The 27,640-nt window shown below is 38.6% G+C and overlaps 1 protein-coding gene across 1 annotated transcript in view; it reads right to left on the bottom strand.

Moving 5' to 3' along the window:
- LOC150083325 (basigin-like) overlaps positions 1–27,640 on the bottom strand; it is a 218,123-nt gene that overhangs the window by 78,297 nt on the left and 112,186 nt on the right. The window contains exon 7 of the mRNA XM_090377977.1: positions 25,163–25,277. Within this exon, the coding sequence (XP_090234103.1) occupies positions 25,163–25,277 (115 nt within the window). The remainder of the gene's footprint in view (positions 1–25,162; positions 25,278–27,640) is intronic.

Raw genomic sequence — 27,640 nt, 5'->3', positions numbered from 1 at the left:
TCCCATGAGCTGTCCTGGTATCTTGTTTACACTGCTCATAGAACTTCAATATCTGACTGCACAATTTTCCCCAGGTCTTTTACATTTTCCACTATGCTGAATGTAGTACCACATAGTTGGTACTTTACTCTGGGATTACTGCTACCCATATGCAGTACCTTGAAGTTTAACATTTGTCAATGTTAAACTTCAACTGCAATTTCTCAGCACATCAGTCTAATTGATCTTGTTACAGTAGCCCATAAGCCTAACAGATCTTGTTGCAGTAGCTTAACTTGATTACTGTCATTAATCAGGACAACCTTTTCATCATCTGCAAACCTAGACATTAAGCCTATTATACTTTCAACAATATTATTAATAAATATTGAAAATAACGATGGGTGCAGACTGAACCCTGGGGTACCCCACTGATAACTTGAATAAATGGAGAGACGTGCCCATTGATAACCACTCTCTTGCCTTCTCCCACTGAACCATCCCTTTATCCATTGCAATAACTTGCCTTTAATGCCACATTGCTCCATTTTGTAAAGCAATCTTTCATGTATTCATAACTTATATTTATATCAGGGATGACTATCACATTAACCATGGATCAATTTATGTTGCTAGCATCTTTTAAGCAAACAGCATCACCAAAAGTCTAAACTGATAAACTAAACATAGAGTTGCATATGATTTTTGAATTATTTCGATACTAGAGTAAAAATATAATCCTGTAACCTCTATCAATGTATGGCAAATTCACCCTGGTAATAGGAGTTAAAGATACACAAAAACCTTTGTTATGTGTTTTGATTAGAAGTTTTACTTCAATACTCTTTAGTTTGTTGAAGCCATCCACTGTCTGATGAGAGACCAGATGTAATGAAATAATCATCATAATGGAGCTTTTTATAAACAAATCACAGATTAGCCCTTTGGTGATGCCATCTGTTAAAAAGATAACAGCAATACAGAACAAAGCACAAATAATGGTATTTGTCTGTAGTGTGGGCATAAGCCCAAGACTTATTTGCCAACTTTCAACATTGGAGGTATCAAACCATCCTCAAAGATGAAAACCGCATTAGCATTAGAAGAGGCATTTGATGCAAGAAAGCAAGCTTATGCAACATCAGCCAAAAAAATTAAAGTAAAATAAATAAATAAAAAATAACCACTTCCACTTCACCCCTCTGTTCGTTCGAAATACCTGTCCAGCCTAGCCTTAAACCTATTTAGGCTATCAACTTCCACGACAAGGGATGGAAGTCTGTTCCACTTACCAACCACCCGCTGGCTAAAGGCAAATTTCCGCACATCTATCCTACATCTGTCTTTCCTCAATTTGAATTTATGCCCTCTCAGGTGATTATTCTGAGCAAGAGGAAGAATCCCATCAGCATTGAGCATGCTCAAACCATTCAAGGCTTTGTACACCTCTATCAGATCACCTCGCTGGTGCCTAGTCTCCAGACACTGTAATTTGCAAAACTTAAGCCTTTCTTCATAAGAGCACTCCTTTGTTCCATTCACTAATCTTGTTGCCCTTCTCTGTACTCGTTCCAGCAGCTCTACATCCTTCTTGAAATGAGGCCTCCAGGCCTGTATAGAGTACTCTAGGTGTGGCCTAACCATTGCCTTATACAAGGGAATAATCACCTCCTTATCCCTGCTAGAAAAATTCCTATATATCATTGACAATACACCATGAGCTACTCTTGCAGCCCGTCTGCACTGCTCAGAGAACTTCATATCTGCCTCCACAACCACCCCCAGGTCCCTTTCGTTCTCTACCACTGTCAGTGTAGTACAACAGAGTTGATACGTTGCTCTGGGGTTGCTGTTTCCCATATGTAGTACTTTACATTTGTCAATGTTAAACTTCATTTGCCACCTCTCAGCCCATCTGCTCAACCTTTCCAGATCCTGTTGCAGCAGCACAGTGTCAGTAGAGTCCTTGACAACACTGCCAACCTTCGTATCGTCTGCAAACTTGGACATTAAGCTTGATATACCATCATCAATATCATTTATAAATACAGAAAACAATAAAGGATCCAATACTGAACCCTGAGGGACTCCACTAATAAAATTAGTCCACGATGAGTAGTGTCCATTGATTACCACTCTCTGTGTTCTCCCCCTCAACCACCCCTTTATCCATAGCAGCAATTTGCCTCCAATGCCACACTGCTCCCATTTGTGCAGCAGTCTTCCATGTGCAACAGTATCAAAAGCCTTTCTAAGATCCAAGTATATAATATCAAAGTTATTTCCTGCATCCAGTTCTTTTGTGACTGCATCATAGTATCCAATCAAATTGGTCAGGCAAGACTTCCCCTTAACAAAACCATGCTGTGTCTGAGCTATAACTGAAGTCTTGTCTAGATGATCCTGCAGTGCTTCTTTAACCAGTGCCTCCATTAATTTTCCGGGAACAGAAGTTAAACTCACAGGTCTATAATTACTTGTGTCAGCCTTTGATCCACCTTTGTGAATTGGGATACATTTGCACATCTCCAGTCTATGGGTACCTCCCATGAGTCCAAAGAAGCTCTCATAATTATGGCTAAGGGTTTGCTTACTTCCTTTGCTGCCTCCTTTAATATAACTGGATAGATTCCATCCACACCAGGTGCCTTTCTTGTGTTTATCTTCAACAATTTCTCCTCCACTTTACTCTCAGTTATTACAAGATTCTCTAGCTTACTGCCAGAGTTGAATACACCTCTGGCATTCCCCTCGCTGAATAACTCCTCATGTGTGAATGTCGATGCAAAATATTCATTTAGTTTGTCAGCTACCTGAGCAGGGTCATCAACAGTTGACACATCGATATCAAGTGGACCAATCTGATTCATCCCCTTCCTTCTAGACTTTACATAAGTAAAGAACTCTTTGCTGTTTTTCTTCGCATCCCTTGCCAAGGATTTCTCGTAATCTGCCTTCGTCTGCCTAACCTCCTTTGTAACTTGGTTACAGATCAACTTGTATCTATCATAGGCTTCTGTGTCACGTGTTAATTTGTATGTATCCCATGCATTTTTCTTCTCTGCCATATGCCTCATTAGTTCATCTGACATCCATTTTGGCCTAAACCTTGAACAATATTTCTTAGTTGGTATGTAAAGCCTAGTAGCTTCCAAGATAAGTTCTTTGAATGCTTCCCATTTTGAATTTGCTGTTGGTAACATCATCAGTTGATCCCACTGTATAGAATTTAAATACTGTCTCAGTCCATCGTAGTCGCCTTTACGAAAGCAATACCCCTTCCCTTTACCCCTAATGGTAGTTACCTCTTTGAGTAAATCCCACTTCAGCACACTGTGATCACTGCCACCTAGTGGTTCATTTATCTGCAGATTCTTAATGCATGAAGAATCACTACTGATAATCAAATCAAGAGTATTACTCCCTCTAGTTGCCTCCCGAACATGCTGATGTAGAAAACAATCATCCAATAAATCCACAAAAGCCTTGCTAGTGTGTGTGACCAGCCCCCAAATTACAGTCAATATCTGGGAAATTAAAATCCCCCATAATAAGACTCTCTGATTTACTGGCCCACTTTATTTCTCTGTACAGTTTCTTATTATACTCATCAGAGTCATTAGGCCTATAGCACACTCTTACTCTCAATTTTGATCTTCCAATGCTTATGTCACACCAAACTGACTAGACACTGCACTGTCCAGCGATGTCGACTGGCTTCACTTCCTTGGATTTTATGTGTTTCTTAACTAATAGAGTAACCCCTCCTCCCTTCCTATCCTGTCTATCCTTTCTGTAGACATTGTACTCCCCAAATTCCAGTTCTGCATTCCTTATATCTGTGTGACACCACGTCTCTGAAATCCCAACAATATCTGCCTTTGATGTTTTGAGCAATACCTCAAATTAATTTACTAGACTCCTCGCATTGGTGTACACGCAAGTATACATGCACCTGCTCTTCCTCTTAGCCACCCTAAACAACCCATGTGTTTACTTGTACCCCAATGATTCCCAGCAGTCTCTGAAATATCCTGCATCTTATTTTCCAGGCTGCTGCTCATTCCAATAGAAGCAGTGCAAGAATCACTTTCTCCTCTGCGAGTGGCTACTGTTAATCTATTAGTCCTTGTATCCCCCCAATCTAGCAGTTTTCCGACCCACCTAACACTGCCTCAATAACATCAGCAAACATTCTTGCACCCTTTCTATTTAAGTGTATCCCATTCCTGTAGAAGCAGTCTCTCCTGTTAACAAGTACAGACCAGGCTGAAAAAAATTCTACCCCTTGAGCCCTGCACAATCTTTCCAGGGCCGAATTGATCGACAGGGCTCTCATCATATACTCCCTCCTATCGTGTCTGGGCAGAATTGCAGACACTTTCAAATTCAACCCTAGGTTGAATGCAGGAATGTTCATGATTTTCAGGTAATTGTAATTGCTATAGCTGTGAAATTTAACCCTTGAAACTTTATCATCAACGACAGTGTTTATTATTAATTGATAACTCTTAAAACATAATAATTTAGAAAAGACAGACTTATCCCATCATGGGGTCACTTAATCCAAGAATACAAATCACAAATAAATACCAAATATTACCAATAACAACAAGTTAATCCATATTATTGATATCACCCTACCATATTAAAATTGCCTCACTAAATAGACAAAACTGAGATACAAGCAAAGTTTCATCCAAAGTTCCCATCAGATTTCCTCAGAATTGTAAACTACCTATTGGATTTTCTCAAATCCTGATGGAAAGTTTATTATAACTCATAACCATGTCGTAATTTTTGCTATTCAGTGAAGTAAATTTAATGTATCAGATGGTTTTTAATAATTTCAAAATACTTTTGTATTACCAAAGATTGTCCTTTTTAAAAATGCAAAGCAATGTGTATTAAAACTAATTTCTTTCCTGCTGTTGTTGTTATTTGGTTTTTATGAGCATTGGCAACTAAAGCCATATTGCTCCGGGGATATGCGGTGGTCATTCCCTGACCTTTCCGCATCCTCTGTATTCAGTGGTCACGGGCTTGAACCCCGGTCTAATCAAGAAGCGTGTGCTATGCACTGCTGCTCCTGCCCACGGAGGCGCCTTTCTTTCCTGCTTCATGAGCTATGGTACACTCATTTCCAATGGATTTTTAAAAAATATATTTTCAAAAAATTCATCAAATTTCCTAATGAAACATTTGCAACATAACCATAATGAGTACAGGATGTTGATGGCAAGCTATCTTCTAGCCATCTATCAGATATCTCTTTGCCTCAATTTACCTAAGATTTCATTTTTTCCTTCTCTAGTGAGAAAGCATTTTATTGTCATCTTTTTTTCCATCATGCAGTTTGACTAAGTAATAAGTGATCACTGAATGACCATGTCTGAAGAAAACTAACAAGTATTACCATGTAATAATAAACATTACTATATAACCAATGAAAGTAAAATTATCAAGAAAATTACAAAATAGATTATGCCTCAGGTAACTGTGTAAAAGTGTGATTAAACAAATAGATGACCTACATAGAGTCAAATGAGTTTTTTACCTATAACAACAACTGTGAAACCAGTTTGGCAGATTATGATCCATGTCCTCAGCATGGCTTCACAACAAAATAAACAATCTTCATTCACCCTGATGCCTGCGATCTATTATCTATGGCAGCAGGAAGACCAGCTCAATGGCAAAGGACGCTGAGAATCACAGGGCTCGATCACACTGCCTCTGGAGTTTATACATTGGAACGCTTAAAATGGTCTCTGTACTCATAGACCAAATGTTATACATTGGAATGCTTAACATTTGGTCTATGAGTGCAGACTCACAGCTAGAAGAACTATTACAAGAGCTGAAAAACATCAATTGGGACATCAGTTTATGTGAGATTCAAAAAAAAAAAAAAACAGGTGAAGACCTGGCCAAACTAGAAGATGGACATTGGCTATACTACAAAGGAGCAAATAATGAATGGTGTGGTGGAATTGGGTCCTGATCAACAAAATACTATCACATTCAACCATAAAAGTACACAGTATTACTGAAAATTGTTTGCTGTGCTATTAAGCTAAATAGTTGCTATTCTCTTTAAATCATTCAATCTTATGCTCCTACAAGTAGCCATAGTGATGATGAAGTTGAAGAATTTTATGATGTATACAAGCAGGATAACTACTACTATATAATTATAATGGAAGATTTCAATGAGAGAAATGGCAAGATCCAAAATGGGGAAAGACCTGTTGGAAAAAGAGATGATAGAGGCAATCTACTAATTTAATTTGCAGAGGAACAAAATTTGTTCATTATGAACCATTCTTCAAGGAAAAGATGCAAGAAAAATGGACGTGGAAGGAAATACTAGTGAAGTTGACTTCATATTGACTGCTCAGTCCTGAACCATTTTAATGTTGAAGTGACCATCAATTGCTGAGAGCAAAAATCAAAAATTGATTGCAAGAAAGAACAAGAAATTGGTCAAGTAACACTAACCAACTATTGAAAAATACCTAAAACTTTGAAATAGAACTGCCCAATCATTTTCGTGTGTGACGTAGATATTTTAACCAATAATAACAATTATTGGTTAAAATATCTATGTCAATAATTCAATAATTGACTATTGAATTTTTCCAAACTGTCGGACTCAACTACCGGCAGAGGCAACTTGTTCCAGTAATCAGTAACATGCTGGCTAAAATAAAACTTCCTACAATCTAGTCAAAACCTCTTCCCCTGTAATTTGAATTTATGGCTTCTAGTTTTGAAATTCTTTATAACAATGAAAATTGCACTCTTCATTTTACTAACCCCTGTCAGAGCCTTATAAACATCAATTAGGTTCCCTCTGGGGGAGGGCACCTCAAATATGGCAACTAGAGTATGTTGGGATTTCAAATATGGCAACCAGAGTATGTTTGGATACTCTGGGGTGCCTGGTTGCAAAACTGTGTAGCACACATCTTTCATCATACAGTTGCCATTTTGCCCATCTTACAATGTGAGTTGCTCATATTTGGACCCTTTCAAGAAGTTCAATACCTTTTTTTCAGATGAGGTCTCCACACTTGGACACTGTATTCCAAATGAGGTCTTACAACTGCCTTATACAGTGGGAATTGCATAGGGCAATATTAGCCAACATGTGGAAGAAAGAGAATAGAAACAGCAGCCTGTTCTCCCTTAAGTTATTTTAAGGGATTCTGGGGTATAAACATTTAGAAATAAAAAAACCAAAAGCATACAAGGCAAGAGTTACTGACAATAGCACTTGAACATGCTGGGAATGTAATAGCCCATCACATAATTCAGTAATTCAGTAAGCAGCAAACAAAATAGAATATTAATTCCTGGATAACCCTGGTCGACAACAACAAAAAAAAAAAAAAAAACATTTTTTTTTTGCTCCCTGTTAAAATTCAGGGTGATTCTTGTAGATTTGATGTTGCTGAATTCAAATATGGCAACCAGATTGCTGTAACACACGCCAATTTTAAGGAAGAAGGGATTAAAGTCAAAAACTAAGTTTTTGGCAAAAAAAGACCATATATTTTAAGAAAATGTTACATACAGTCTAAATATTGAACCATGGGTCTATTAACCTTATTATATTTACAGAAATGTTTATTTGATAACAAAACACTTATTTGTTGCTTTTGCCTTTTATAATCATCCATTGGTATTTCCCATACAAAATTCCAACAGTAGTCTGCTAATATATTTTGGGCTCCATTTTTCGTGGTATCTTTTTTCCATTTGAGGAATACCTTGGTGAAACCTTTCGCCATGTTCATCGGAGACCGCTCCCAAGTTTACAGGGGAAAAAAAGTCTAAATGGGATTGTAGGAAATGAAGCATTAATGACATGTTGCATCCCAGCTCTATGTATGCTAAAATTAGCTCATTCACAATTTCACTCTAATTTTGTGATTTCTCATTGCCTAAAAAGTTTTGTTAGACATTTTCAAATGCCTTCCAGGCTCTTATTTCTGTAGCATTTAATTTTTTAGTTAATTCCTCATCTTAGAATAGCAGTTTTATTTGAGAGCCCACAAAAATTCCCTCTTTTATCTTGAACTTACTGATTCAAGGAAACTTTTGCCCCAAACACTTCTTTTACCCCAAACATTGCCTTCACATATATTATAATTAAACCTAGCTTCATGTGCAATGGGGTCAATAGATTTTTGAATTATCCACACTAGGAAGATGAGCAACATTTTTCTGGTCTGATATAGTTTCTGAATGGTGTGGCCATTTTTTTTTAACTCTGAAGTGGCAATCCTTCACTTGGCTGTCCCACTTGCATTAAAAGCAGCAGTATTTAGTGTATCTACCTTGCAACCCAGTCAGCATAGCTACCACTTTTAGGTCGTCACAGATATTCCATTTATATTCTTGATAGCATATATGTTTTGCAAAAGAACTTGTAGGTTCTTGTACATTTCCTTCATGTGAACTGCATGGGCCAATGCAGAGGGATACTTATTTTCATTATGGAGTAAAACTGCTTCCAAATTGACCTTAGATGAATCAGTAAAAAGCCTTCACTGCTCAGGGATGCGCTTCAGATATAACTCTTTTTTATTAATTTCTGGACATTGTTACAATAAACCAAAGCACAATCCATGATGTAATAGGTCGTTATATTAGATTGCCTCTTCCTATAAAAAGACACCTTTTTCAGGAAGATTCCACTGCTGAAGCTGTGATCCTAGTAATTGAGCTTGGTTTCGGAGAGATCCAAATCTCTGACCAAATCATTAAATTCTGTCTGAGTGATTAGATGCGGCTTTGCAGGATCAACAGTTTAAAAGTCTGGATCTGTGCTCGTTCTGGATTCTGCATCTAATGCAGACTCCTTTTCTGATCCTGAATCAGAGTCAAGTCCACAAGTTTCTAGTGGCTTTGGCATTGGGATACTCTACTTTATGCATGGATTTTGCAGAAAAACCAGAAATACTGGTCATGAAAAAGTAACAATTGTTTATATGGTCTTGAGGTACTAGCCATGTTACCGGAAGAGTAAAAGACATTGATTTATGACTACCTCTAAGCCAGCCTGTTAATGTCCTTGAACATGAGCTACAGGAAATCTTTAGAGCCCATACCTTGATCTTTTTTTTTTTTTTTTTTTTTATAAAAACCCCAAACATGAGAGGTATTAGAACCTATAGTACTTAGTACCGTGCTTGGGTTGGAGGTTGAGAAGACGAAAGAAGATATTTGTTGACATTAGACTTGAACTCCTGCAGACTGTAATTTTCAGGAAATACATATGAAGGAAGGTTGTTACAGAAAACAGAAGTTGAATGAATAAATGAGGAAGAAGAAAAGTTGGTTCTGTGAGTTTGCAGTTGGACAGTAAATGGATGTTGACTGGTGGCGGCACGTGTTCGGACTGTTTTGAAAGCGAGAGTGAGAATTATGTTTGTTATTGTTTGTTATTTGGTTTTTAGGAGCATTAGCAACTAAGGCCATATTGCTCCGGGATATGCGGTGGTCAATCCCTGACCTTTCCGCATCCTCCGTATTTGGTGGGGACGGGCTCGAACCCCGGTCTAATCAAGAAGCGTGTACTACGCACTGCTGCTCCTTCCCACCTGGCTACGGAGGCAGCAGCGAGAATTATAGAAGCCAGTTCAGAAGAACAGTGCCCATGGAAGTATCTGTAGAAAAGGTATGCAGCAGAAACAGTACGTTTATGAGACAGCAAGTGGAGAGATTCTGTTAGAGAGGAGTCATTAATTAACCTAACTGCCCTCTTCTGAATGGAATCTAGAAGCCTGAGAGAGGTTTTGGGGGCACCGCCTCAAATGTGGGAACAATACTCCATGGTAGGGTAGATTTGCGATTTGTACAGAGTGAACAGCTATTTGGAAGAAAATTAGTGCCAAGAGCAAAAGGGAAAACAAAGTTTTTTAGATGCAGAGGAAACAATATTTGTAATGTGCTTCTGCCAAGAGAGATTAGAAGTTAGGGTAATCTCCAAAAGAGATATATAATTTTTCCTAGAAATTGGAGTGTCACCAAAGATAAGCATAGGAGCAGAAGAATCCTTTTTGCGAGATATAAGACAAGACCGAGTTTTAGAAGGATTGAAATCAACCAAGTTGTCTTAGTCCCACTGGAGAATTACCTGGAGATCGGCATTTAAGCAATTGATAGCAGATATTCGAGAAGTTGAAGCTGATTGAGCAGGGCAAGGTTTCTCAAAATGGAAAGTGGAATGCAATGTGCTTTCATTGGCAAAATTATGGATAGGATTTCCAGTCAATGGAACTGAACCTTGGGAGACACCAGCATTAGTGGAGAAGTTAGAAGACAAAGAGCCATCTACTATCACCCTCAGTGAGCGATCAGAGAGAAAACTGGATAACTAATTACAAAAAAAAAAACAGTTGGCAAACCATAAGATGGAAGCTTGTTTAGAAGACCATTATGCCAAACACGATCGAAAGCCTTTGAGATGTCAAGAGCAACTGCTTGTTTTTCACCAAACTTTTCCACTGAATTTGTCCATAAATGAGGAACATAAGCCAGAATATCACCAGTGGATCGACACTGACGGAATCTATATTGGCAATTGTTGATCAGATAGGTTTCAAGGTAGTTTAAGAGTTGCCGGTTAATTGATTTCTCCATTACTTTAGAAAGTGTAGAAGTAATTGCAATAGGACGATAATTGGATGGGATGGATTTGTCACCCTTTTTAGGAAATGGCTGGATATGAGCAAATTTCCAAGCAGAAGGAAAAACAGGAGTAAGTTCAGGAGCACAAGTTTTGAGAGCAAATGGAAAAATACCATCAGGACCTGGAGCTTACTTTGCATCAAGATTTGTCAAAATCCTTCTGACATCCTTTTGACGGAAGACCACAGGAGGCATTAAATGGAGCGTGTTGGGAATGGTGGGAGGTGTTTTACCAAGATCATTAATACATATGTTGGAAGAAAAATGGGATGCTAGCAGGCCAGCTTTATCCTTGGCTGAAGTGACAACAGAACCGTCTGGTTTTCAAACTGTCGGCCTCAACTACCTGCAGAGGCAACTTGTTCCAGTAATCAGTAACTTGCTGGCTAAAACAGCTTTGGCAAGAGACCAGTATGCTCAGCTACCATTAGGGCAAGAAGCAAGTTTTCTACTCTTAGTCTGTTCAAAATCTAGTTAGGACTGATTAATAACTGCTTTACAATTGTTGCGAGCTTTGGTGTAGGCAGAAAATGAAACTGAAGAATTGGAAACAAGCCAATTACGATATGCAACTTTCTTCTCTTGAACAGCCTTAGCACATTTATTGGAAAATGAAGGTTTAGATAAATGACAAGATTTTAAAGTGAAGTGTGGAATAAAGGATTCCATTCCTACAAGAGTAATTTCACTGACATGATATGAGCAAACGTTGACATCAGAAATTTTGAAACAGCAATCCGACCAAGGAAAAGAAATCTCACAGATCATCCATTTTGCATTGTTGTTATTTTGTTTTTAGGAGCATTAGTAACTAAGGCCATATTGCTCTGGGGATATGCGGTGGTCATTGCCTGAACTTCCGCATCCTTCGTATTTGCTGATCATGGGTTCGAACTTGCATTCATGTAATTCCAAACAATAAGAGGTTGGGAACAGCCATGAGATAGTCTTAATTGGAGGAGAGAATCACCAAGTTGTGATCTGAGGTGCCTAAAGGAGTACTCAATTCAACCGTGTACTTAGAAGGGTTGTTTGTGAGAAAAAGATCAAGCGTGTTGGCTGTATCGTTAGGATTGTCCAGTATCCTTGTAGGTAAATAAACAATCTGTGCAAGGTCATTAGTAATTGCAAAAGCAATCTCAACCAGCTGGGTCGGTGTGACTAGAAAACAGAAGTCAGCTGTAGTTGTGAACATTAAAATCACTAAGGAAAATTATCTCACTGTTAGGAAAGTTGGACTGGAGAAAGTCAAGTTGCAAAGAGAGGAAGTCAAAGAGCTCCAAGTGATTAGTGGAGTTTGGAGAACGATAGAGACAACAGATGATTTTGACACAATGAGGTAGAGAGATTTTAAGCCAGAGGAGATTCCAAATTACCAAGTCTCCAACAGGGAATATCAGAACGGACATATGCACAAGTACCACCTTTGAGGCGAAAGGAATCATACAGCGAATAATTTGGGCAACTCAGATTAGTAGTAGTTGAATCAACCGATAACCGAGATTCTGTCAGAAAAAGTACATGGGGTTTGGCAGACTGCAAATGGAAATGGACATCGTTGAGATTAGAACTGCGACCACGTATATTTGTGAAATGAGTTAGGAAGTGTTTGGGAGGATTAGATCTTTTCGCAGATAAGCTTACTCTATTAGTTTGACAATTCATGGTATATTCAATAGTAAGAAAAAGTGGGGGGGGGGGGGATATGCTGTATGAAGTAATGAAATTTTTGGATATGGCGTACACATGGTAAGAATATACCCAGATCCTTGACATAATGTGGCCTCGACAAGGCCCCCTCTCTCTGCATACACACTACTCAGACTCCCTCCAGTCTATCTGGCAGAGTAGAGGTAGCAAGATTATACACTAGCTAAACCGGAAGTCTCTTAAAGAATTACCAATAGGTTCGGTCTGGTGTACTAACTAGCAGCCAGCCTGCGAACACCGTTTTAGAGCTGTACCCTCGAAATGTAAGGAAGATTGGATCTCGCCATGATGTTCATCATAACCTCAAAAGTCATCAGTCATACTGCATGATGGAAGAGATGGGAAAGGGTTGACCAGAACTTAGCTCTGAAGACTAAACATGGGTTCCACACACTTCAAGCCTCCAATAAGCAAAGTGGTGGTATTGCACTGGTTGATGAGAGTCCTCTACCACCTATTATTGTTTGGTAACACAGAGGGGCAGCATTCCTCCATGTGGTGTGAGTGCCACACCTCGACCCCTGCTTACGTTGGTTCACACCTGGGTGGACACCCACAGTGTGCTTGTGCATGGAGGTTATACCCAGGATTACTAGCAGTCCCACCACCGTGAAGGTGCAAGCAGAGAATTTGGCTGTCACAGACCATCCAGATTTCGGCGAAATTGGTCCACTTGACTTGAATGTCACCCGAATATCAGTTCCTTCAGCATTTTAGACTCCCAAATAGCAAGCACAGCTTGTCTAGCATATCTGAGAGAATGTCTGTGACAACCTCAAGGACCACAAGAACCAATTCCACCTTACATCGAAAGTAGAGTTCATAGGCTTTGTTCATAGGCATAGATCATTGAGTGTATATAGTAATAATATTAGTCATATAGTCAAAAGTCATATAGGCAAAAAAAAAAAAAAAAAACTACATGTAGATAAGAAAATACATATTATATGCTTCCCTCCTCACACAGGTAACTATCCAGTTGACCTCAAACTGTCAGCCTCAACTACTTGTGAGTACAACTTGTTCCAGCTGTCAACAACTTGCTGGCTAAAAGAAAACTTCCTACAATCTAATCTAAAACTCAACCCCTGTAATTAAAATTAATGCCCCCTAGTTCTGGAATTCTTTATAACAGTGAGAATTCCACCTTCATTCATTTAATTAATCCCTCTCAGAGCCTTATAAACTTCAATCAGGTCACCTTTCAGGTGACTGGTTGCCAAGCTCTGAAGCCCACATAATCAGCGTCTTTCCTTGTGCAGTCATCTTTCTTCCAATCTCACCATTCCTGTTGCCCATTTTTGGACCCTTTCAAGAAGCTCAATGTCTCTTTTCAGATGGTCTCCATACTTGAACAAAGTATTCCAAATGTGGTCTTACATTAGTCTTATATATTGAGATTATGACCTCCCTATCTTTATAGGATAACGTTCGATAAATTGTCGATAGGACACCATGGGCTTTCCTGGCTACCTGATTACACTGCTCAGCAAACTTCATATCTGCATGTTTTATAACACCCAGATCCCTTTCTTCCTCTACTGTTTTTAATTCAACCCCAACAAGAATATAATTTATTTTAGGGTTGCTATTCCCCAAGTGTAAGTCCTTGCATTTTTCTGCATTAAAACATAGCTGCCACCTCTCTGATCATCTCTGAAGTCTGTTCAAGTCATCCTGAAGGCACTGATCACTGATGACTCTGGGCCAACCTTTACGTCATCTGCAAATTTTGACATAATGCCTTCTATCCCCTCATCGATGTCATTTATGAAAATGAGAAACAACAGTGGTCCAAGAACTGATCCTTGAGGAACACCATCCCCTAACATTACACCAATCCGAAGAATATCCATTAATCTCGACCCTCTGCCTTCCACCTTTCAGTAATCCCAGTCTGTTCAAGCTTATACAGTAACCTCTCAGAGGGATAGAGTCAAATACTTTGCTAAAATCTAAATAAACAATGTTGAAATTGTTCCCTAACTCTAAGTTAGTTAAGCATGATTTACCCTTAACAAAGCCATGTTATGTGTCCTTCAGAATGCCATAGCTATCTAAATATTCCTGGATTGCACTCTTAATCATTGCCTCTAAATTTTTCCTACCACTGAAGTCAGACTAAGCAGTCTGTGGTTAACAACTTCACTCATAGAACTGCTTTTATGTATTGATAATACATTGGCACATCTCCAATCCAAAGGAATCTCCCCTGAGTCCAAAGATGCCCTCAAAATTAACCTCAATGGTTCAATACACTCCCTAGCACTCTCTCTCAAAACTACAGGGCATATGCAATCAACTCCAAAAGCCTTAGTTGCCTTTATGCTCAAAAGTTTTTCTAATAAACAATCATCTGTAATTATGACGTTGCCAATTTCATATGGTTCTGCCTCACTTTACACAGCCTATTCTCAGCACGAAGGGTACTTTCGTCAAATGAAGACTGATGCAAAGTACCTATTCAATTCATCTGCAACATCAGCTGGGTTATCTAAGACTTTCCCCACACCCAGTGCACAAGAGTCCAATCTGATTAACTTTCTTCTTCTTCACTGTATTCAGATACATGAAAAATTCCTTGTCCCCATTCTTTGCTCTCTTAGCTAATGCTTTCTCATATGCAATGTTGGCCTCCCTGACCTTATTTGTGGTTTTTTTTTTTTTTTTTTTTTTTTTGATTTGGTAGTTATTGGCGCATCGGCTTCTGTGGCCATATTGCACCTCCCAAGGTTTTTGCAGTACTTTGATCCAAGCCCGAGGCGGGAATCGAACCCGCGACCTTTGGGTTGCCGGGCAGGTACTTTACCCACTCGGCTAGCCCGGTCGGCTCTTATTTGTGGTACTGTTACAGATAAACTTGCACCTGTTGTAGGCTTCAATACTTTTCATCGCTCTGTAATTGTCTCAAGCTGCTTTTCTGCTCTATTTGACCAGCCAGCTCCACAGTCATCTATTTCGGCATCCTCCTTCTGCAATATTTTCTTAAAGGTATATATACGTTCATGGCTTCCATGATTTTTGTTTTAAAATTATTCCACAATCCAAATATATTTGGTATCCCTTGGCAATCCACCCAATACACAGATGCCACATAGCACCTTGATCTGTCAAAGTCCCCTCTTCTGAAGTTAAAACCCATGCCTTTACCTTTAACTACAACAACATCTTCCAACTAACAATTACATGATCATTTCCAGACAATGGTTTCTGTATTTTTAAGCCTTGTGATGTCATCTGATTCGTTAGTAACGATGATTCAGTAATGATGAGGTCAAGAATATTCTCACACCTAGTACTTTCTCTAATGTGCTGGTACAAATAATGATCATATTTAATTTTTAAAAATTTTTAAAGTTTATTTTTAAAAAATTTTGCTCATCGTGAGAGTCCTTCCCACTTATTCAGGTCAGTTTGGGGAAGATTGACTGGAAGCCACAGACCAGAAGATTCTACACAATCTTCTTGTCTGTAGATTACTCCCACTCTCATCATTCCTTTTCTTCCAACTAAATCACACCACACAGATTCAAGATTCTATGCTAATAGATGTAACTTCAGACTCAGCAAAACTCTTTTTGCACTCAGGCTGCTTTTGATAAGAAGCATGTCCCCTCCCCCCTTCTATCTTCCCTAAATACATTATACATACCATAGTAGAACTCATCGTCATCATCAATTTCTGGATTGACCCGCGTTTCTGTTAGGTCTATTATATCAGCATTAGTTCTCCTAACCGGGAGTTCAAATTCGGCCATTTTATTGCAACACTACTGACATTACCGTAAACACAGTTGAGACTAAGTAATCTTCTACAGTTTACTACCCTGACACACCTCTTATTTATGTTATTTATGTTTGTATTCCCGGCTTTATCTTCCCCCTCAGTTGAAACATTGCTATTCTCAGAACATCTTATCAACATTGGCTGTTGTGGCAAGAAACAAGAATCATGAGATGAGTGCAAGCATTACTTTGACCCATATCATCAGATAAACATGGATCTAAATTACCCTTCTGGCCCCCCACCCCAACTAGCAGTTTCCCTGAGCCACTAGGATATCCTCAATGATACTGATAAAAATCCTTGCACCACCTCTGTTCCAATGAATACCATCTCTACAAAATAGATTACTTCCACCTACATTTGTGAGCCACACCAATAAAAATTTTCACCTTAGAGCCTTGCATATTCCCTCAAGTTTCGAGTTATTCCACAAGGTTTTCGGCATATAATCTCTTCTATCATGTCTGGGCAGAATTGCAGACACATACACATTCTGACCTAACTCCTGGCATTTTTTCAGCATAGTTCTTTATTTATCCAACGGATAGTCAAGATCATGTACATTTAGTAATGTATATGAGTTATATATGAGTGTGCATATGTATGTATATGTAAAATAAACATAAATAAGAGAGAGAGAGAGATAAAGGGTCAGAAAGAGAGAAAGAAAAAAGATGAAAAAATAAAAGAAAGAGATAAGAGATAAAGAGCTAAAAAACGTGAAAAAAAAAAAGGAAGAGATGAGAGATTAAAAAAAAAAAAATACATATATATATAAATTAAGGGACATACATTGCTGCACAACTCACAGCCTCAGCATCTTCTCTCTCTCTAAAAAATGAATAGCAAGTGCTTAAAAAAACGGTACTCACCTTATATAAATCTGCAATAAATTTATTGGTAGATGGTGGCTGAATTTAGGTTGGAAGATGCATTAAAAAGAACTAAGGCGGGGAATGGGGTGAAAATATTTTAAACAGATTTTAAAATGAGCGCAAGGAAGTAGAAGTGCAGATCTCCAATCCTTGGTTGTCATAAAGAGGTTAAAGGACGCAAATGAAAAAAATGAAAAAAAGAAGACCGGTGATGCCAATAGTCGCTATGAGGGACTTTCGTTGAATAAACCGTCATCAGTTGGCAAATGGGAGAGAAGTGAGCACGTGTTGTATTTAAAGTTTATCTATACTCTTGTGATGCTCTTTTTGACACGTGGGAACTTTAGCCATGAGAGGTTCCAAGCCGGTGAGAGGTTGAAGGGAAGTTTAGCGTTAATAATATTGAGATCGGAATGGTGTCGGTACCATTCGATGGTGAGGGCTTCATATTGAAGAATTCTGTAGCTCGATCTAAATTTAATAACGGTGATGGCAGAGTCAACATTTTTCCTATCAGGAATGTCTAAAATACAACTCTCCAAAGCACTTATAAAATATTTCTCCAACAAATTACACTCCCTAGCAAAAATGCTTATATCACAATGTTATCCCCAAATTTGCCCGCATGTTCCCCAAAAATATCTGTAAAAAATACCCACATATCATACACCGCACGTCCATCGCGATCATACATGAAGAACTTAAGAAAAGATTTAACAAAAAACAAACTTTTAAACTGTATACACCAATAACGATTCTTCCTCAAAAGAGACATGCCACTGCACGCCTGGATTGAATATATTAACCACAACAATATACATATCAATGCCACCATCCAACCCATAGCACAAAAACATACCAAAAAAAATGGAACACACTCACATCCAAAACCCCCCAAAAATCTCCACCGTCAACTTTTCCTCAAAATCCTTCACCCCTTCCGAACTCTCCGGCCTAGAATTTGGCTTCAATTTTGCCATTAAAGAACAACACTATCCAATAAAAGATTGTATAATCGAACTCCAGTCCAAACTTGACCAACATCCCAATAAGTGGCGACTTATACACCAGTCTAACAGGATAATAAATTCTAAACTCACATCTCTCCCTAACATAAAAAAACAACTCTTGGATTTACAAAGGCTAAGCAAAACCCCAAATATCATCATCCAAAAAGCTGACAAAGGAGACACAATCATTATCCTGGACAAGAACACCTACACAGAAAAAATGGAATTAATTTTAGCCGACCAAGATACATATACAAATGACAGCAACCACAACATTACAAAACTCAAAAATAAAGTTGACAATTCTTAGAAAACTCAGACAGAACAAAGAAATCAACCTCTTTACATTACAACAGATAGGTATTTGCAACAACATTCTACCCCACATGTTCGGAATAACCCAGTTACACAAACCTGGCCACCCACTAAGACAGTTTCTTTTAGTAGATCAGCTTTTGCTAATTTATCCACTTTCCTTGTCAAAATTATATCCCCACTCACTCGATTCTCTACATTCAAAATTAATAATACCAACCAAGCCTTCCAAAAAAATCAGTAACATCACCATATCCGATGAAGACGTATTAGCTTCTTTTGACGTCATATCCCTATACACTAATGTGCACATTCCTTTCACCCTACAAGCATTACGCGTACTTCTAACAGCTGATGACATTTTAACGAAACGTACCTCTCTTTCAGTTGACCACATCCTTGAACTCACCACTCTTTTATTAGACGCTAGATATTTTAGATTTAATAATAAAATTTATCGACAAACATTCGGTTTACCAATTGGTTTAGGCATTTCTGCCCACCTTTCTGAAATTCATCTCGCCACTATTGAAAACCAAATTTTACAACCTTTCCCTTCTGAAATTAAATTATACATAAGCTACGCCGATGATATCCTAATAATAGGCAACAGAACAACCATAGACAATCTCTTTTTAAAATTCAATACAATATATAACAGGCTAAACCTTACCCTCAAAATCGCAACGAACAACCAGATTAATTTTCTTAATCTTACTATTTATACGACAGACACAAATTTAAATACCAAGATTTTTAGAAAAAACATGCACACCGGTAAATATCTACATTTCACTTCACATCATCCCCTTAGTACCAAAAAAGCCGTCCTACACAACCAAATCTACAATGTTATTAATTCAGCTCTTCACAAACGATCTACACAATGCTTCAAACAGGCCTCTGAGGTTGGGTATATTCATACTGTGGATTTTAGTGTTTTGCACCAACCTTGCGTAGAAATAAAAACACAAAGGAAACTGGACTTTTAATAACTGTGTTTATAATAAATTATAATAACCTGTATTTACAATAAATTTAACTTTACGATAAACTATACATATAAAATATTAAAATCTGCTGCCTTATGAACAATAAAATGCATTAAAATATACTAAGTTAAAAGCGATAAAAAACCATAGCTTTCAAAGGCTCCAGCCTTCTTCTTCAGCGGTATTTTCTTGTTCTGCAGTACATCTTTAAATATCAGCAGGTTCATGGTACTCATCACGTGTTTCATTCTCACGTGTTCCGTTCTCTTGCGTTGTGGAACCGGAAGTGGCTCGAGCGGGAGTCATACGGAACCGTTCATCCCTTCTGAGGATAGTGGCCTCAAAGAGGGGATGAATCCGCGTACCTCTATCTCTATTAATATTGATTGTAGAACAGATCTGCAAACTCTCGAGCCACTTACGGTCCCAGAACTTATGCGCCCGATCGGTGATGATAGCATCGTCCGGGGAGATCTGGTGCTGCTTCTCCCAAAAATGCTCGGCCACGGCGGACTTGCCATACTCCGCATTTCTTATTGCCTTAGTGTGTTCCCCCAGACGATCTTTAAGACGGCGTTTTGTTTCCCCTACATAACATTCCCCACAATCCGGGCATCTAATGCTATATACGACCCCACTTGTGTTCTCTTTTTGAATGGGGTCCTTAACCTGAGATACGATTGTGTGCAGCCTCCGCCCCGGAAGTTGCACACAACGTGTCTGGTACTTTCTTAGTATTCTAGCTATATGATCAGTCAGACCCGGATAATAGGGAATGTATGCAGTGGATATTGGTGTAAAAGGCTCGCCTCTCCTCTGGTTTCCTTTAACATATTTTTCTATAATCCTCTGGGGGTAACCACATTTTGCAAGATCCGTCGTGACACACTCATACTCTAACTTTCTATCATCGGAGGAACTGCAATGTGATTTTGCTCTATCAACTAATGTTCTTATCACACTGTTCCTATGATGGTTGGTCTGAGCTGAGCTGTAGTGCGAATACTGCCCTTTACACATGGATTTCCTATATACCTTAGTCTTTAGCTGTCGGTCTTCCCTACAGACCAACACATCTAGGAACGGCAAAACTCCTCCTTCTTCTACCTCCGATGTAAATTGTATGAATGGGGAGAAGCCATTTAAGATGTTCAACACCCGATCTTCACTCCCCTTCCGAATAATTGAAAACGTATCATCTACGTACCTTTTCCAGGGGCGCATAGGGAGAACACTAGCATTAAATATTCTGGCCTCGAGCTCCTCCATAGCTAAATTAGCTACAATTGCGCTAATGGGGGAGCCCATGGCTGTACCATTAACCTGCTTATACATAATATTGTCAAACACCATAGTGGTGCTTGAGAGGCATAACTCTATTCCTTCCCCAATATCCTCTAGCTTTAGCTGTGTTCTAGTATTTAGGGGTGGTGTCCCTCCGTAATGCCATGTGTGCACACCACATCCCATGTTCAATCGGAATACATGTAAATAGCGATTTCACGTCGAAAGATATCATGATTTCATTCTCTTCTATGGGTTGGCTTCTAATAAAATGCACAAAGTCTTTACTATCTTTAATACTATATTCGGAAAGTCCCACTAGTGGAGATAATAATTTGGCTAAGAAACCAGAAAGTGCATAGGTTGGACTGCCTATAAATGAGACTATGGGTCTAAGTGGCACATCTGTTTTATGAATTTTGGGCAAGCCATAAAATCTTGGCATTTGGCTACCTGTAGCATGCAGCATCCAATATTGTTCCTTAGAAATTTTGTTAGACTTAAGCCAACCCTGTACCATTCTGTTCACTTGCCGTTCCAAACTAAGAAGTGGACTTTGCTGAATAACTTTATAAGTCATCTGATCTTCCAATAAATCTAACGCTTTATTTCTATATGCTTCCTTATCAAGAACCACAGTTGCTCTGCCTTTGTCCGCGGGTAGGACTACAATGCTATCATCTTGTTTAAGGCTTATCACACTGTTTAAGGCTTAAACAAGATGATAGCATTGTAGTCCTACCCGCGGACAAAGGCAGAGCAACTGTGGTTCTTGATAAGGAAGCATATAGAAATAAAGCGTTAGATTTATTGGAAGATCAGATGACTTATAAAGTTATTCAGAAAAGTCCACTTCTTAGTTTGGAACGGCAAGTGAACAGAATGGTACAGGGTTGGCTTAAGTCTAACAAAATTTCTAAGGAACAATATTGGATGCTGCATGCTACAGGTAGCCAAATGCCAAGATTTTATGGCTTGCCCAAAATTCATAAAACAGATGTGCCACTTAGACCCATAGTCTCATTTATAGGCAGTCCAACCTATGCACTTTCTGGTTTCTTAGCCAAATTATTATCTCCACTAGTGGGACTTTCCGAATATAGTATTAAAGATAGTAAAGACTTTGTGCATTTTATTAGAAGCCAACCCATAGAAGAGAATGAAATCATGATATCTTTCGACGTGAAATCGCTATTTACATGTATTCCGATTGAACATGGGATGTGGTGTGCACACATGGCATTACGGAGGGACACCACCCCTAAATACTAGAACACAGCTAAAGCTAGAGGATATTGGGGAAGGAATAGAGTTATGCCTCTCAAGCACCACTATGGTGTTTGACAATATTATGTACAAGCAGGTTAATGGTACAGCCATGGGCTCCCCCATTAGCGCAATTGTAGCTAATTTAGCTATGGAGGAGCTCGAGGCCAGAATATTTAATGCTAGTGTTCTCCCTATGCGCCCCTGGAAAAGGTACGTAGATGATACGTTTTCAATTATTCGGAAGGGGAGTGAAGATCGGGTGTTGAACATCTTAAATGGCTTCTCCCCATTCATACAATTTACATCGGAGGTAGAAGAAGGAGGAGTTTTGCCGTTCCTAGATGTGTTGGTCTGTAGGGAAGACCGACAGCTAAAGACTAAGGTATATAGGAAATCCATGTGTAAAGGGCAGTATTCGCACTACAGCTCAGCTCAGACCAACCATCATAGGAACAGTGTGATAAGAACATTAGTTGATAGAGCAAAATCACATTGCAGTTCCTCCGATGATAGAAAGTTAGAGTATGAGTGTGTCACGACGGATCTTGCAAAATGTGGTTACCCCCAGAGGATTATAGAAAAATATGTTAAAGGAAACCAGAGGAGAGGCGAGCCTTTTACACCAATATCCACTGCATACATTCCCTATTATCCGGGTCTGACTGATCATATAGCTAGAATACTAAGAAAGTACCAGACACGTTGTGTGCAACTTCCGGGGCGGAGGCTGCACACAATCGTATCTCAGGTTAAGGACCCCATTCAAAAAGAGAACACAAGTGGGGTCGTATATAGCATTAGATGCCCGGATTGTGGGGAATGTTATGTAGGGGAAACAAAACGCCGTCTTAAAGATCGTCTGGGGGAACACACTAAGGCAATAAGAAATGCGGAGTATGGCAAGTCCGCCGTGGCCGAGCATTTTTGGGAGAAGCAGCACCAGATCTCCCCGGACGATGCTATCATCACCGATCGGGCGCATAAGTTCTGGGACCGTAAGTGGCTCGAGAGTTTGCGGATCTGTTCTACAATCAACATTAATAGAGATAGAGGTACGCGGATTCATCCCCTCTTTGAGGCCACTATCCTCAGAAGGGATGAACGGTTCCGTATGACTCCCGCTCGAGCCACTTCCGGTTCCACAACGCAAGAGAACGGAACACGTGAGAATGAAACACGTGATGAGTACCATGAACCTGCTGATATTTAAAGATGTACTGCAGAACAAGAAAATACCGTTGAAGAAGAAGGCTGGAGCCTTTGAAAGCTATGGTTTTTTATCGCTTTTAACTTAGTATATTTTAATGCATTTTATTGTTCATAAGGTAGCAGATTTTAATATTTTATATGTATAGTTTATCGTAAAGTTAAATTTATTGTAAATACAGGTTATTATAATTTATTATAAACACAGTTATTAAAAGTCCAGTTTCCTTTGTGTTTTTATTTCTACGCAAGGTTGGTGCAAAACACTAAAATCCACAGTATGATCTACACAATGAACTTCAATACCTTACTGATAAATTCATAGCCAGGAGCTACCCCCCTCAACTCATCCAACACACAATATGCACTGTTAAAAGCAGTATTAATAACCTCACCAGACACAGTAACAAGACAAATACTCGCATAGTTCTCCCTTATCATAGCAACTCGCAGCAAAATTGTGCTGCGACAATCTGGAATTGTCGCAGCACAATTCCAGATATCTCCCTCACCTTCTCTACTTATAATAAACTAGGTTCCCTATTTAATTCTTATAAAAAAAAAAAAATAAAGTGCAGCCATTATCAACCCACTGCAAGATGGAAGCCTCCTCAACAATTCATGCTGAGGGAAATGGACCATAATCTACCACGCTGGTCCAGTGCGGGTTGGCAGATCGACCGTATTCAGCAGTGAGGGGCTTGAAGCCCGGTCTACTCAAAGAGTGTGTGCTACTGCACTCCCGCTCCTGACCACTTGGCTACGGAGGCATACACACAAATATCCCATCAACGATCTCAATAATATAATACATCTCATAAAATGCCAACCAAACTGTGACACCTGTTACATCGGCAACACTACCACCAAATTCGGTTCCTCCACAACTTCCAATACCCGCGCATACTACCACTTCAACAGTTTCAGGACAAGTCAATCCTGCACTGAGTTAACAATCCACACTCAAACCCATAACCACACCCCCCCTTGTTGACTCCACCATCACCATTATTAAACTTAGATCGAGCTACAGAATTCTTCAATATGAAGCCCTCACCATCGAATGGTACCGACACCATTCCGATCTCAATATTATTTATGCTAAACTTTCCTTCAACCTCTCACCAGCTTGGAACCTCTTGCGGCTAAAGTTCCCACGTGTCAAAAAAGAGCATCACGAGAGTATAGATAAACTTTAAATACAACACGCGTTCACTTCTCTCCCATTTGCCAACTGATGACAGTTTATTCAAAGAAAGTCCCTAGTAACGAATATTGGCATCACCGGTCTTCTTTTTTTCATTTTTTTCATTTGCGTCCTTTAACCTCTTTATAACAACTAAGGATTGGAGATCTGCACTTCTACTTCCTTGCGTTCATTTTAAAATCTGCTTAAAATATTTTCACCCCATTCCCCGCCTTAGTTCTTTTTAATGCATCTTCCAACCTAAATTTAGCCACCATCTACCAATAAATTTATTGCAGATTTATACAAGGTGAGTACCATTTTTTAAGCACTTGCTATTCATTTTTTAGTCAGATTTATCACGGTATCATAAGATTACTATAATTTCGCTTTCTCTCTCTCTCTCTCTCTCTCTCTCTCTCAATTTATTTTTATTTTTTATCATCCACACATTGTGAAGGTCTGGGAAAAATTAGCTAGCTCACGTTCTTATTTCCTTACTTTTTTCTTCCTTTATTTATTAGCATTAGCAGTTGCAAATGATGCAAGAAAGCAAGATTATACAGCATCAGCCAAAAAAAAAAAAAAAAAAAGACCCTCCCTATTTCACCTATTCATTCCTTCCTAGTTCTGTCTAGTTCTTCCTTGAATATATATATATATATATATATATATATATATATATACCTATCCATCTTACTGTCCTGCTTTAATTTACTTCATTTTACATTCTGTTCCTGGCAGCATGTTGACGGATATGCTCACGCTGCCTCTTATCTTTGCCATTATTTCATTTTTTCTTTATTTTACGTTAATTTAATTTACATTATATATATAAGTATACTTACCAGAGAAGCTTACATTTAGGACAATCTGCAGTACTGCACTGTAGTACTAGATTTTTTCCTGGTTCTAATATCAATCCCCTTCCAGGTTCTTCCTCATTGGTTAAAATCATATTATCTATTCAGAAAATAATAAGTATACATTGAATTAGTAAATATGATCAATACTCATGAATTGATTAATAAACAATTTGAAAATTTTTTTGAACACTACAATGCACATAATATCTTCATGACCTCTGCAGAATAATTAATAACTATTTTATGCTATAAAATTTTGTGTTTAAAAGAGCTCCTCTCAAACTAATGGTCAGCAAAAGTTTAAAAATTATTTTTTATAATGCCTATAGTTCTCATGAAAGGCATTCAATAAGTTATCTACCTAAGGTACTACATATCTCAACTGGAATCATACTAATTTTGATCCCACTATGTTTTTAGGTTGCACTGCTGTAACAGAAAGAAGGAAGGCACCTGTATCAAATTATGGATTTGCTGAAATTGGAGTATCGTCCAGTCATCAAGTTTCTCACCAAAGAAGGAAATAGGCCAAAGAGCTTCATGAAAGGATGGTGGATGTGTATGGCAACAGTGCACCTTCAGAGTGCCAGGTGAAATTCTGGTCAAAACAATTCAAGTGGGGTAGAGAGTCCACAAAAGATGATCGACATCCAAGAAGGACTGTGACAGCAAGAAATGCTGCAAGTTGTGGAAACCCTTGTGCTGAATGATAGACATTTAAAGGTGTCCAAATCTCTAGGGAATATGACATATCCAAGGGAACAATTATAACCATCCTCTATGAATATTTGGGGATGACTAAGATCAGTGCCACTCCATAGCTAATTGGTCAGGAGTGAGAATGCAGTAGCACATACTCTGCTAAATACAGTCGATCTGCCAACCTGCATTGGACCAGCGTGGCAGATTATGGTTCATTTCCCTCAACATGAATTGTTGATGAGGCTTCCATCCTGCAGTGGATTGATAATGGCTACAGGTTACTTTTTTTTTTAAGGTTGGCGGAAGGTGGGTCCCCAGATTTCTGATGTCTGCGCAGAAGCAATTCAGAGTATGGTGTTCTGAGGAGAATTTAGAGCTTTATGGAAGGGATCCTGAAACTTTCATGTCCAGAATTGTTACGGGTGATGAAACATGAGTTCATCACTGGGATCCTGAGACCAAGCAACAATACAATGGAAGCACAAGGGTTCTCCCCCACTCAAAAAATTTCGAACACAACCTTCAGCGTGCAACGTTATGGTCACCATTTTTTGGGATGCTGAGGGAATTTTGTACATTCACTATTTGGAGCATAAGCAGACAGTCACAGGGGAGTCATACGCATTCGTACTGTACAACTTAAGGGATGTCATAAAGGAAAAGCACTGTGGAAAACTTTCCAGACGTGTGCTGATTCTTCACGACAATGCACTAGGTTACAGGTCACATGCTATTGCTGCTGCTTTGAAAGACTGACTTTAAAGAATTTACCCATCCAGATCTGGGCCCAGGTGACTATTTCCTGTTTGGGAACCTCAAGAAAAATGTACATGGACATCGCTTTGTTATTGATAATGAACTGAAGTCTGCTAGTTCTGTGTTCTTTGATGGACAGGACAAACAATTTTATTTGTGTAGTAATCCCTCATTGCCAAGAAAATGAAACAAGTGTATTGAAGTTCAGGGGAGTTATATTGAAAAATAAGAACAGATTTTTGCCTCTATCACATTTCCTTCATAGGTAGGTAGATAATTTATTGAAAGCCCCAGTATATTAAAATAATAAATAATTATCCATTTACTGGGGAAAATTGGGTTACATTAAGGAAGATAAGAAACAACACATAAAACTAATAAGCAACTCCAATACATCTAATAAGCCACTCCAACATCTAATAAGAAACTCCAACACATCTAATAGCGACCTGTTTCAGCAGGCACCAAAGAGCAAGTAAATAAAAATCAAAACTAAGGTATAATAGGTTCTCTGTGATAGTATAGTGGAGGTTTATTATCTCTCATTTGAAAAGGTCTTGATTCTAATCTATTAGAGACTAGAGGAAGTCTTAAAGGATTCTTAAAATCAGGGCTTCAAATGTAGTTAGCTAGTCCTGTGAAGAAGGAATACAATTCATCCCATGAGTCATCCTTGGTTTTTCAGCATGTACAACTGAAAATCAGTCTGTGAAGATAGTTAAATGTGTGTCAGTTTTTTTTTTGTCCAAATAGTGCACAATACAACAATTTCCTGGCCAAGCTGAGTAACATTTGGTGTTATATTAACCAATTTGACCCTCTCAAGCAATATGCTTGTGGGATGTGAAGAAATCACATTGCACAAAAATTTGACTTAAGAGGGTCAATAAATCACAAATGTACTTTTTCAACAAAAATGACAGGTGATGGAACAGTGTCAGTAAAATTTTTATAAACATTTTCACTCAACTTCACACTAAAGAGAAAATCAGTGTTATACAA

This window comes from Mastigoproctus giganteus, chromosome 7 (assembly GCF_048544385.1).
Source record: "Mastigoproctus giganteus isolate SK-2022 chromosome 7, ASM4854438v1, whole genome shotgun sequence".
In the NCBI taxonomy this organism is placed as follows: domain Eukaryota; kingdom Metazoa; phylum Arthropoda; class Arachnida; order Uropygi; family Thelyphonidae; genus Mastigoproctus; species Mastigoproctus giganteus.
The sequence above is the reverse complement of the archived record's forward strand: the minus strand, read 5'-3'. Positions and strand labels throughout refer to the sequence as shown.